Source organism: Salvelinus namaycush, chromosome 18, assembly GCF_016432855.1.
Source record: "Salvelinus namaycush isolate Seneca chromosome 18, SaNama_1.0, whole genome shotgun sequence".
Classification (NCBI taxonomy): domain Eukaryota; kingdom Metazoa; phylum Chordata; class Actinopteri; order Salmoniformes; family Salmonidae; genus Salvelinus; species Salvelinus namaycush.
Genome location: NC_052324.1, coordinates 40554952 through 40568777, shown reverse-complemented (window position 1 = coordinate 40568777; position 13826 = coordinate 40554952). Strand labels below are relative to the sequence as shown.

The 13826-nt window shown below is 43.8% G+C and overlaps 1 protein-coding gene across 1 annotated transcript; it reads left to right on the top strand.

Annotated features, from left to right (window-relative positions):
* Positions 1 to 11130: 11130 nt before the first annotated feature.
* LOC120062816 (stromal cell-derived factor 2-like protein 1) lies at positions 11131 to 13777 on the top strand. Its single transcript, XM_039012890.1, has 3 exons — positions 11131 to 11389; positions 12700 to 12896; positions 13059 to 13777. Exons 1-3 carry the CDS (start codon positions 11212 to 11214, stop codon positions 13341 to 13343), a joined length of 660 nt encoding a protein of 219 aa, XP_038868818.1. The 5' UTR covers positions 11131 to 11211; the 3' UTR covers positions 13344 to 13777.
* The last annotated feature ends 49 nt before the right edge of the window (positions 13778 to 13826 follow it).

Below are 13826 nucleotides of genomic sequence, written 5' to 3'. Positions count from 1 at the left end.
TTATTAAATAGCATGACCATTACACAGGTCAACCTTGTGCTGGGGACAAAAGGCCACACTAAAATGTGCAGTTTTTTCACACACAATGCCACAGATGTCTCAAGTTTTGAGGGCGTGTGCAATTGGCATGCTGACTGCAGAAATATCCACCAGAGCTGTTGCCAGAGAATTTCATGTTCATTTCTGTACCATAAGCCGCCTCCCAACGTTGTTTTAGAGAGTTTAGTAGTACGTCCAAACGGCCTCACAACCGCAGACCACATCTAACCACGCCAGCCCAGAGACCTCTTCACCTGCGGTATCATCTGAGACCAGCCACCCGAAGACCAGCTGATGGAACTGAGGAGTATATATGTCTGTAATAAAGCCCTTTTGTGGGGAAAAACTCAGTGGGTGGGCCCGTGCCCTCCCAAGTCCACACATGGCTGCGCCCCTGACCAATCATGTGAAAGCCGTAGATTAGGGCTTAATTTATTTATTTCAATTGACTTGAGTTCTTTATATTACAGTAACTCAGTCAAATCATTGAAATTGTTGCATGTTGCGTTTCTATTGTTGTTCAGTATATTTAGCAGTCTTATGGCTTGAGGGCAGAAGCTGTTCAGGTTCCTGTTGGTTCCAGACTTGGTGCATCGGTACCTCTTGCAGTGCGGTAGCAGAGAGAACAAGTCTATGAATTGGGTGGCTGGAATATTTGCCCATTTTTAGGGCCTTCTTCTGACACGGCCTGGTATAGAGGTCATAGATGGCAGTGAGCTCGGCCCCAGTGATGTACTGTGCCGTACCCACAACCCTCTGTAGCGCCTTGCGGTCGGATGACAAGCAGTTGCCATACTACACAGGTGATGCAGCCAGTCAAGATGCTCTCAATGGTTAGGGCTGTATAACTTTTTGAGGATCTGGAGCCCATGCCGAATCTTTTCAGTCTCCTGAGGGGGAACAGGTGTTGTCGTGCCCTCTTCACGACAGTGTTGGTGTGTGTGGACCATGATAATTCCTTAGTGATGTGGACACCGAGGAACTTAAAGCTCTCGACCTGCTCCACTACAGCCCCGACGATGTAGATGGGGGCGTGCTCGGCCCTCCGTTTCCTGTAGTCCACAATCAGCTCCTTTTTCTTACTGATGTTGAGGGAGAGGTTGTTGTCCTGGCACCACACTGCCAGGTCTCTCTGTGTTGTTACCTACCCTTACCAACTGGGGGCAGCCTGTCAGGAAGTCCAGGATCCAGTTGCAGAGGGAGGTGTTCAATCCCAGGGTCCTTAGTTTAGTGATGAGTGTGGAGGGCACTATGGTGTTGAATGCTGAGCTGTAGTCAATGAACAGCATTCTCACATAGGTATTCATTTTGTCCAGGTGGGAAAGAGCAGTGTGGAGTGCAGTAGAGATTGCATCATCTGTGGATCTGTTGGGGCGGTATGCAAATTGGAGTGGGTCCAGGGTCTGGGATGATGTTGATGATGTGAGGCATGACCAGCCTTTCATAGCACTTCATGGCTACAGATGTGAGTGCTACAGGGCGGTAGTCATTTAGACAGGTTACCTTGGTGGTCTTGGACACAGGGACTGAAAACCTCTCATTGATAACATCTCACTGATAACATCTCACTGAAGACATCTCACTGATAACATCTCACTGAAGACCTCTCACTGATAACATCTCACTTTCACTGAAGAAATCTCACTGATAACATCTCACTCTCACTGAAGAAATCTCACTCTCACTGAAGACCTCTCAAAACATGTTGATACAGCAGTAGCTAAGATTGGGAGAAGTCTGTCCATAATAAAGCGCTGCTCTACCTTCTTACCAGCACTATCAACAAGGCAGGTCCTAGAGGCTCTAGTTTTGTCACACCTGGACTACTGTTCAGCTGTGTGGTCAGGTGCCACAAAGAGGGACTTAGGAAAATTGCAATTGGCTCAGAACAGGGCAGCCCAAAGTGGAGGAAAGATTGACTTCATCACTACTATTTGTGAGAGGTGGAAGAGGGACTTAGGACAATTGCAGTTGGCTCAGAACAGGGCAGCCCAAAGTGGAGGAGAGATTGACTTCATCACTACTATTTGTGAGAGGTATTGACATGTTGAATGCACCGAGAGCTGTCTGTTTGAACTACTGGTACACAGCTCGGACACCCATGCATACCCTACAAGACAAAAAATACACCTTATGGAACAGCGGGGACTGTGAAGCAACACAAACATAGGAACAGACACATGTATACGCACACATGATAACATATGCACTATACACACACGTACACATGGATTTTGTATTGTAGATATGTGGTAGTAGAGTAGTGGCCTGAAGGCACACACTTAATGTGTTGTGAAATATGTTGTGAATATATTGTAATGTTTTAAAAATTGTATCCAGTTTAGTATACTAACGCTCAACTCCCCTTGTCTGTAGCAGGTGTCAGTAAACAGTCACCAAAACTCTGGATTATAAAACAGCCTAACCAGCTCTGGTAGGGCGAGTAAAATGGTCAGAGTGAGGTGTTCTCTCATTTGTATCTGGAAGTAGGTAGCAAGCTAGCCAACATTAGCCAGTTAGCTTGGGTGCTTGACTGCCGTTGTGAGGTCAGAACACTGATCAACCGAACTACTCGGCCAGAGCGTCCAGTGTGCGCTCTGAACGCTCAGAGAGCGAAACTCTCTGAATTTACTAACGGACAATCTGACAACGCTCTGAGTTTATGAATGGACAATCTGACAACGCTCTGAATTTATGAATGGACAATCTGACAACGCTCTGAATTTACGAATGGACAATCTGACAACGCTCTGAATTTACGAATGGACAATCTGTGACAACGCTCTGAATTTACGAATGGACAATCTGACAACGCTCTGAATTTACGAATGGACAATCTGTGACAACGCTCTGAATATACGAATGGACAATCTGTGACAACGCTCTGAATATACGAATGGACAATCTGACAACGCTCTGAATATACGAATGGACAATCTGTGACAACGCTCTGAATATACGAATGGACAATCTGACAACGCTCTGAATTTACGAATGGACAATCTGTGACAACGCTCTGAATATACGAATGGACAATCTGACAACGCTCTGAATATACGAATGGACAATCTGACAACGCTCTGAATTTACGAATGGACAATCTGACAACGCTCTGAATTTACGAATGGACAATCTGTGACAACGCTCTGAATTTACGAATGGACAATCTGACAACGCTCTGAATTTACGAATGGACAATCTGTGACAACGCTCTGAATATACGAATGGACAATCTGTGACAACGCTCTGAATATACGAATGGACAATCTGACAACGCTCTGAATATACGAATGGACAATCTGACAACGCTCTGAATATACGAATGGACAATCTGACAACGCTCTGAATTTACGAATGGACAATCTGACAACGCTCTGAATATACGAATGGACAATCTGTGACAACGCTCTGAATATACGAATGGACAATCTGTGACAACGCTCTGAATATACGAATGGACAATCTGACAACGCTCTGAATATACGAATGGACAATCTGTGACAACGCTCTGAATATACGAATGGACAATCTGACAACGCTCTGAATTTACGAATGGACAATCTGTGACAACGCTCTGAATATACGAATGGACAATCTGACAACGCTCTGAATATACGAATGGACAATCTGACAACGCTCTGAATTTACGAATGGACAATCTGACAACGCTCTGAATTTACGAATGGACAATCTGTGACAACGCTCTGAATTTACGAATGGACAATCTGACAACGCTCTGAATTTACGAATGGACAATCTGTGACAACGCTCTGAATATACGAATGGACAATCTGTGACAACGCTCTGAATATACGAATGGACAATCTGACAACGCTCTGAATATACGAATGGACAATCTGACAACGCTCTGAATATACGAATGGACAATCTGACAACGCTCTGAATATACAAATGGACAATCTGACAACGCTCTGAATTTACGAATGGACAATCTGACAACGCTCTGAATATACGAATGGACAATCTGACAACGCTCTGAATATACGAACGCCCATAGCGCACTGTGACATTCCAGATTGAATTTACGAACACACCCTTAATGTAATGTATCTGTAGTCTATTAAGCGTCACAAATGAGCTATGAAAGTAAAACACGTAGCCTACTTTACTACATCTAATTTTGGCCAGCTCTGTCGCTTATTTCGCCAAGGAGGCGTTAACCACAAGGGACACATTAGAAATGCCCCCGGTTTGGAAACAATCCACTATCCCCTGATTCCTCTTCGGACAGTACCCAAAATCATCTCTTGTCACCACCGACTTGACTTTGGGTTGAAGCATTATCGCTGGACGCTGGTGGAAAAAGGGACACAGCACAGCAGACAGACAGACAGCGATTCAAACTACAGAGCTATTTTGTTCCCACCCGAGCAACACTGAGCTGCGCCGCAACATTGTATTGACATTCAATTCACCGGTTTTGCGACACCTCAACAGTGGACTCTACGTACAGAGTTTATAGAAATATTGTAGCCGCCAGACGTGATCATCTCGTGAACGTTGTAGATAATTACTACTTTAAAACACTCACGAGAACACGCCTACTTGTTCTTGTTGTCCCCAATTGCCTTACTTCGTGGTAATTACACCTATATGATTTCAGTCAGCGAATCAGGTCATTTGCATATCCAGATTAGAAAACAAATATTTTGCTTAGCCCCATTGAGCATCTTCTTATTGATCCATAAAAGCATGTCCCGATGTTAACCGATTGCCTGCCGATTGGACAGCTAGTTGTCAAACTAACGCACAGGAAGGCAACTGAACTCATTCCGCTCAGAGTGTGGGAAAAAAAACGTCACTATGGTCACTTTCACAGCCTAATCCTATAGAGGCAATGGCCCTAGCATACCTACAAATGGATGAACATATAAGAAACAGGCCTACAATTGTCACTTATTGCATCAAATAGGAAAGACTATTGCAAGGGAGCACACTATTTTTAGAAACGCGATGAGTTAAAAAAAAAACTGCAATCTGCCTCTAGCATACACATCATACACAATAATAATAAATCATGGAATTCGATCGAAAAAGTACACAGCTCGTCCGACTGACTCACGGCTGCAATGAAATCCGTAACCTAATTTTATGGATTCACGTGACCTCTATTGGATCAAAATGGTACTTTTATGTGACGTGTCTTAGAACGTGACGTGTCTTAGAATTTCTTTAGTCAAATGTAAAATATTTGAGTAAATAATTATGTGTAATTGATGCTATATTCAAGGTATAAGCTATAATGCGGTGGGCTACAACATGGCTGTTGGTCCATCCCTATAGCCAAAGCCTACACCTATTTAAACAAAGACTGAACATCACAGAAATAAAACATTCAGAAATCTTAATAATATTTATTTGTTTCTATGTTCTGTGAATGACTTATTTTCTTCTCAATGACATAATGGATGATGCATAATTGGCCAACATTCTAATTCTTTAATTCTATTGTTCCCATTATGCATTTGTGCAATCACTGAGACAAGTGATTGGACAAGTAGTAAGCCAAGCCTTTTTCGTTTGCAAAAAATGACTAGGCCTACATAGTCTACATTGAAAGAACATTAGGCCTGTTACAGGCCGTTATAACATCTGGATTCTGAACATCTATTCTGAAGAAGATGGATGTGGTGGGAAGCTCAGACCCTGACAACAGTCTGATGAGGATGGATGAGGCGGGAAGCTCCGACCCTGACAACAGTCTGATGAGGATGGATGCAGCGGGAAGCTCAGACCCTGACAACAGTCTGATGAGGATGGATGTGGTGGGAAGCTCAGACCCTGACAACAGTCTGATGAGGATGGATGTGGTGGGAAGCTCAGACCCTGACAACAGTCTGATGAGGATGGATGTGGTGGGAAGCTCAGACCCTGACAACAGTCTGATGAGGATGGATGTGGTGGGAAGCTCAGACCCTGACAACAGTCTGATGAGGATGGATGAGGCGGGAAGCTCCGACCCTGACAACAGTCTGATGAGGATGGATGCAGCGGGAAGCTCAGACCCTGACAACAGTCTGAAGAGGATGGATGCAGCGGGAAGCTCAGACCCTGACAACAGTCTGAAGAGGATGGATGCAGCGGGAAGCTCAGACCCTGACAACAGTCTGAAGAGGATGGATGCAGCGGGAAGCTCAGACCCTGACAACAGTCTGATGAGGATGGATGCGGCGGGAAGCTTCGACCCCGACAACAGTCTGAAGAGGATGGATGTGGTGGGAAGCTCAGACCCTGACAACAGTCTGATGAGGATGGATGAGCCGGGAAGCTCCGACCCTGACAACAGTCGGATGAGGATGGATGTGGTGGGAAGCTCAGACCCTGACAACAGTCTGATGAGGATGGATGAGCCGGAAAGCTCAGACCCTGACAACAGTCTGATGAGGATGGATGAGCCGGGAAGCTCAGACCCTGACAACAGTCTGAAGAGGATGGATGAGCCGGGAAGCTCAGACCCTGACAACAGTCTGAAGAGGATGGATGAGCCGGGAAGCTCCGACCCCGACAACAGTCAAGGTTATTCTCTCATATCAGAATGTGACCTCTTCAGAAATCTAAAACTGTTGGACCAGGACCAGGAATGGATGTCAGATGAAGACACGGTTCTGTTCAGCAGAACCTCAGGCTCCTCTTCCCAAGCCCTGTCATCCATTGTCAGTCTCTGCGACCCCATGGCTCAGTACCTGAATGAGGAATTCAAAGCTTTCCTTGAGAGAAGAGGGACCTACAAGGAGCTAGAGATGGTAGTTTCCAAAGTCCTGCTGAAACTTCTCCAGGCCAGAAAAGCAGACGGGGCCCCGCTGTTTATCAGCCCTACACCTGATAACTCTGCCCTCCATGATCAGAAGAAGACATCAACGTTAGACAAGGAGATGAATGTATCTCCATTGAATGTAACTGCTGCTGGCCCTTTGGCGGTTGACGCCTCTCCATCACCCACACCTAAATATGTTGTGATCTCTTTGGTCGAAGGACTTGACCTGGACCCCTCGACCAATCAGTGCACAGGAAACATGAAAGAGATACCCGAGGAGCAGTCGTCAACCATTCTGAGGACGGAGCAACAGGACTGTCTGAATAAGATGACCTTTGATACCCATGTCGATGCAAAGGCAGAATACATTAACCCTGAGCTTTTCAACAAAAAGGTAAGTACGCACGTGTGTGTGGTGTGTGTGTGTGTGTGTGTGTGTGTGTGTGTGTGTGTGTGTGTGTGTGTGTGTGTGTGTGTGTGTGTGTAGGGATTGACATTTAAACTAGAATCATTAATTGAAACAATATCCCCTGCGTGTGTCTGTTTTGGTAAAAAAGGCTGAGGGACGGGCCTGGAGAAATGTAACCACTTCCAAATTCATAGACAGAGCTATGGATGCAAGGACTGACCATCCATGATATCAACATTATACAACTTCTGGAGGTTATATAGTGTTTGTTTAGATTTACATCGTTTACAAACATTGGAGTAAAACAAGCTTATATGTTGGGTTCTGATGGGGACAGTTGAATTAAACTCATGAGGCATTTAGAAGGTCTATTCTTCAAGAGTATATGGGTCATTCCATATCCGCGAATTGAATGCCTTTGCGTCCCTTTGATAGTGTTATTAGAAATTTTGCACAAATATTGCATTTTTAAACACCTGCTATATTAAATTAAGTACCATTTAATATAGACCAGATGGAAAATTCAATAAATCAGATTTTCTTCATATATGAATAAAGACTTGCTAGAGAGCCCGAATTCAGCATTTTAAAATGTCCATCCTCTGTGACTTTTACTATTTAACCCACTTAACCCTAAAGTTTATTGAAGTTTTGACTCTCATTGTAAAGCCCTAACTTTTTTGTTGCTTTGACAAAGTAATTTGTGAAAAATATCATTTATTGCATGTGATTTGTGTTTAATGTTAATTTTAAAAACACAACATGTCCCTAATTTTTAGGTGAACCTTGTTAATGAAACGGAACTCTCGTTTTAATTTGGTGAAACTATTCCTTTTTTTTTTTTTTTAATCTAAAGAAATATTGAACATCTAATAGGCATATCATAGTGTAAACGCCGATGTGCTGAGTTTCCTGTGCTTGCAGAAAGTCAAAATTAGGTGAAATAAAACGGCATTTATGGCAGTTAGGCAAGTTGAGCCTTCTCTGAGATATTTAGAAACTGATAACAACCAAAATACAAATAATTCCAGCTTTTTCTGCTTCTTCCCCTGACAGGCAGACAATACTGTATGTGGCATCTCAGCGTGTTAATAGCTCATTTACATTTTCTTGCAAATGATCGTTCAAAAAATATTTTTAAAAGAATGTTCTTTTCAGACCTTAATGTCAATCCCAATCAGGTGTGCGTGTGTGCGTGCATGCGGTGCATTCCAGCCCTAATCTAACACACCTGATTCTAACTAATCATCTGCTCCTTCGAACCGGGATTGGCTGAATCAGGTGCTTGTATAGGGCTGGAGCAGAAGCTGGCACATACAGTAGCTCTTCAGGAGGACGGTTGGTGACTCCTGATTTAAACTGCACTGTGTAGTTAGATAACATAATAGATAACGGATTTCTCCTCTTTTCACAGAAGCTTGGCCAGACCCCTCATCACAGGTACACAGGCCGTCTCCCTCCGGTGAGCAGCGGCTCCCGGAGTTCGGACTCTACCACTACGACTCTGAGGGGGATCCTCCAGGCCGCCCTGTCCAGCCTCAACAGACAGACCAGGAGGGAGATATACCTCTCCCAGAAACTGGGAAGGATCGTCACCCCTTTCTCTGGGACACGATAGGTCGGCCCGGAATGAAATGTCCCATGAAGTCATTCTACTGAAGGACAGATTCTGGGACATGTAATAAATTTTATCTTAAAGAACCTGACTCCAAATAGTGTTTTTTAATTCATAGGTTTACAGAAAGGACTATGTGTGTGTATATACTGTATAAGGGCCATATGTTGATCAATTGGAGATCACAATTGTCTGAAGTAGGGTTTCTCTCCTTACCTTCTTTTCTTGTCACCTCCTCTCCTTAATATCATTGACCTGAAAGCACAGGGCAGGTGAAAGGAAAATATAATTCGTTTTTACATGTCCAGCTTTATATAGTGCATATGGAGGAAAGAGAAGTCATTGAATGATATGGTGGTTGGCCAATGTGTACAATGGCCACATAAAAATACTAAAATTAATTTAAAAAACATGTAAACCCAAGTAATATCAAGTGGTCTTTGATTACCTACTAAATAAAACATTAAAAAAACATTTGATTTGTCACATGCTTGGTAAACAACAGGCGTAGACTAAATGCTTACGTCCTGGTCAGTTTCCAACAATGCAGACTTAAAGATAAAAAATATAAATAGTGACATGAGGAATAAACAAACACTGAATAACAAATAACAATAACATGGCTATATACAGGGAGTACCAGTAACGATTCGATGTGCAGGGGTACGAGGTAATAACATGGCTATATACAGGGAGTACCAGTAACGATTCGATGTGTAGGGGTACGAGGTAATAACATGGCTATATACAGGGAGTACCAGTACCTAGTTAATGTGCAGGGGTACGAGGTAATTGAGGTAACTATGTACAGTACATATAGGTAGCAGTCTAGTGTGTGTGCACATAAGGTTTTTTGACATGCTTAACTAACTATAAGCTAGTAGGGCTTCTTATGCATTAAAGTTTGAATTACTGACTCATGTGAACCTGCATTTTCCATTGTTCTCACTCTTACCAGTGCTCAGGGCCTAACCATGAATAGCAGTCTGAAATGTGTGTGTGTTAAAAAGGGCGCTTTACTGTACTGTGTGACCGAGACTGTGCTAATAGAGAGGCACAGGAGGGGGGTGAATCAGGAGACTGCTGACTGTGGTGTACAATGGACAATAACAGATAAACTATACACACAAAGAACATATGTGAGGTTCTGAGTTATGCACTATAACCCAATACTATAACACACGTGATTGAATATTAGCAACTGTATTATATGTGATTGAATACTATAACAAACGTGATTGAATATTAGCAACTGTATTATATGTGATTGAATACTATAACAAACGTGATTGAATATTAGCTAACTGTTGGTCTGGGCGCCTGGATGTCTGTGTGTGTGTGCTGGAAGTAACAGTTAGTGCCAGATAAGAGTGCTGGGAAGCTGTAGTTAGCCTTGAGCGAGAACAGTGGACATTGTATACAGGTGCGAATATCTCAGACAATGTTATAAAACTGTCTGACCCCAGTCTCTGGGGTGAAGGAGCGTAATCTACACAGCAACAGCGACAGGACACCAGAGAGCGCAAAGGGGCTGGGACCAGCTTATGTGCCAACACCAACGATAGGCTGGGTGAGTCTAAACCACACCCAGTCTCTACTCTGACAGGCCGGCTCGGAAGTGGGAACTAATCTCTGTCACGAGTATAATATACTATCTTTGTCAGGAACAAATCAGTTCTCTGTCTTATCCTGCGTGATGAAACATTGAACCCGTATATACGAAAAATGTATTTGCCATTTATTAACTTTTGAATTAAACAATTATTTTAACCAAGTTCAGGTGTGCTACTGTTCCTATCTCAGTTGAACATTCGCAACCCTAACACTATATACAGGGAGTACCAGTACCTAGTTAATGTGCAGGGGTACGAGGTAATTGAGGTAACTATGTACAGTACATATAGGTAGCAGTCTAGTGTGTGTGCACATAGTCAGTGAAAGCAGCCTTGTTTAGCAGTCCCATGGCTTGGGGGTAAGAAGCTGTTCAGGGTCCTGTTGGTTCCAAACCTGGTGCACCGGTACCGCTTGCCGTTCGGTAGCAGAGAGAACCATCTATGTCTTGAGCGCTAGAGTCTTTAACAACATGACAATCGTGTGTTGTTTTCCTCTGACAAAAGGCAATAGTGTGTTACAACAATGTATCAATCTTGTATCCTCAGTAGTTTTCTGGCAATATTTTAATTTCCGCCATACAAATATATTATCAATATGCATGACGTCACAAGTGCTTCAACCAATCACAGTACAGCGTGTGTTATCCTTTACTTCCGTGTTCAGGGACTTGTCAAGCTCTTATTGGTTTACATCAGCATTAATGTTTGAAAGTGCCTGTCCTCGAGCTTTACATCCTCTCGCTCTTGGTTAGACACAAACATGGGATTAATTCACGCTCTCCGCGGCTTCATTAAATCATTTTTGGTCGTTCTTTTGTGGTCCAAATGCCAGGGTCGGGAGTCCGAGTTCAACTATGTCACTTGCGGTTCACTTGTGAAATTGCTGAACACGAGACACAACGTTCGGCTGCACTCCCATGATGTCAAATACGGCTCAGGTAAGCCATCATCATAAACCTTCATCCCAAAGTTCAGTTAGGCTATTGACCAATAATCAATGTCGTTCAATCATAACATTGGTGTGTTTCAATCAATGAACACATACAGCAAGCCTAACCTAACCTATAGCAAGCAATAAACCGGTTGGTGCACGTATCATAGCTACAAGTCAAAAGGAGAGATTTAAGCTAAATGTATAAAGCGTTTAAATGAGTATATAAAAACCATACACTCTCTGTTAGTCTATATGGCTGCTATTTATGTGCAGTCGACCTAGATTAGTCGAGAATCGAGCTCGCTACGGTGTATCAATCAAGTGGAACACAATCGAGTGGGAACACTGTCGCAACAATGGATCCCATCAATCCATAGTGAAACATTTTTTATAGCAACACAATAAGCAGGTGGTTACATTCAAGTGTGGCTATTGGATACATTTCTTCTTCTCTTTTTTTAAAACCACTGATCGAGACATAGGTCTAGCCTAGTATAGCTTACAGCTAAATGTAAGCTTCGCTGTTCATGCAAATCTTGCCCATTGCCATCCCCAGAGGGGTGTCAGTTGCACCGGACACGGGTGTACTGTAGTCTAATACGCAACAGAACCCAAAGGAGGAGGGATTTAACTGTAACACTGTACTCTATTACAGGTGTAGCCAGCCATTTCTTGTCATTGAGTGGAATTAAAACTGACCTTCAATTATTATTCAAACCAAGTGTTACTTTTTTGTCTTCTTGAGGCTACACCTTTTAGGCTTTGAAGCTCTACTTGACTGTTCCCTGAACAGACTATATGGAAGCTGTATACAATACAAGACACACAACACGACCCTGTAGTCTTCTATATGAACTGATACCTCTCTGGGGGTATAATTTGTGGAACTTTCCAACAGAAATCTGTTGGGGGGGGGGGGGGGAAACGTTGTCAATAACAAGGTTGCCAACAAACAACGTATACAAAGTTGTATAGCGGCAGAATAAGATACCGGGTAGGGAGTGGGCTATTTCATTACGTTATTCACTCCCAACGTTTATTCCCGAAAAATGTCTGTCCTCACTCTGGTCGCCTATGGACAAACATTATGAATAAGCTACGTGGTGAGTTGATGCCTTTTCGTCAGCTAGGTGAATTGATCATGCTACTTTTGTATGCGTTGTTTGTTGGCAACCTTGTACTTTACAAAGTTTTTGTAACAGATTTCTGTTGGAACGTTCCACAAATTATACCCACCACCTCTCTGGCTAGGAAGAGGGGAATGAAGACAAGATGGCGGTTGAGGTAAAGCTGTTGACTTCTTGTAAACTGTAGGCAGTGGGCAGCAGTCTGTGACGGGCGTCGAGAGTGCAGATGATGCCAACAGTTACTGGAGGATTCGGGGGAAGCCCAACGGGACCTGCCAACGCGGCGTGCCCATCCAGTGTGGGCAGGCCATCCGCATCACGCACATGACCACGGGACGCAACCTCCACACACACCACTTCAGCTCGCCGCTGTCCAACAACCAGGTAAGAGAGGCAGTGGGCACACACACACACCCTAGGTGGCTGCTGTCAATAGTCAGGTAATACAACACACACGCTATTTTAGCTAGTCACTGTCCCGCAACCAGGTAACAAACACAAATACACACACACCACTAACCCTCAATGCTGTCCATCAACCTTTAGGAGGTGAGTGCGTTCGGTGAGAATGGCGAGGGGGATGACCTGGACGTGTGGAGGGTGCAGTGTGACGGCTCCATCTGGGAGCGGGACGAGGCGGTGCGCTTCAAACACGTTGGCACAGACGCCTTCCTGACCGTGACGGGCGAGCAGTACGGCCACCCCATCCGCGGGCAGAGGGAGGTGCACGGCATGGGCACTGCCAACCAGAACAACTACTGGAAGGCTATGGAGGGTGTCTTCATTCAGCCCAGCCAGGAGCCGCTGAGACACAATCATGAAGAGTTCTGATGACGTCATCAACACTGCACCACGACGAGCTCTGATGACGTCATCAGACATCACATAATACACACCTAGGTTACATCTGAAATGAACCCTATTGCATAATCTACACTGAGTGTACCAAACATTAAGAACACCTTCCTAATATTGTCTTGCACCCCCCCCCCCCCCCCCCCCCCACCTACTATCATACCCTGTTCAAAGCCACTGAAATATTTTGTCTTGTTCATTCACTCTCTGAATGGCACACTTAGGGGGTGTGGTTGTGAGATATACGTGATGTATATGGTTGCGGTGAAAACATGTGGGTCTGAGCAGGTGTGATGTCATTGATGTTTGTTGAAATGTGTTTACTTTGTTAATGTATGGTTGTTATTGTAAAAAAAAAAGAAGACTTGTACACACACTTAAACAATCCATATCTCAAGGCTTAAAAATCATTTTTTAACCTGTCTCCTCCCCTTCATCTACACTGATTGGCGCAGCGGT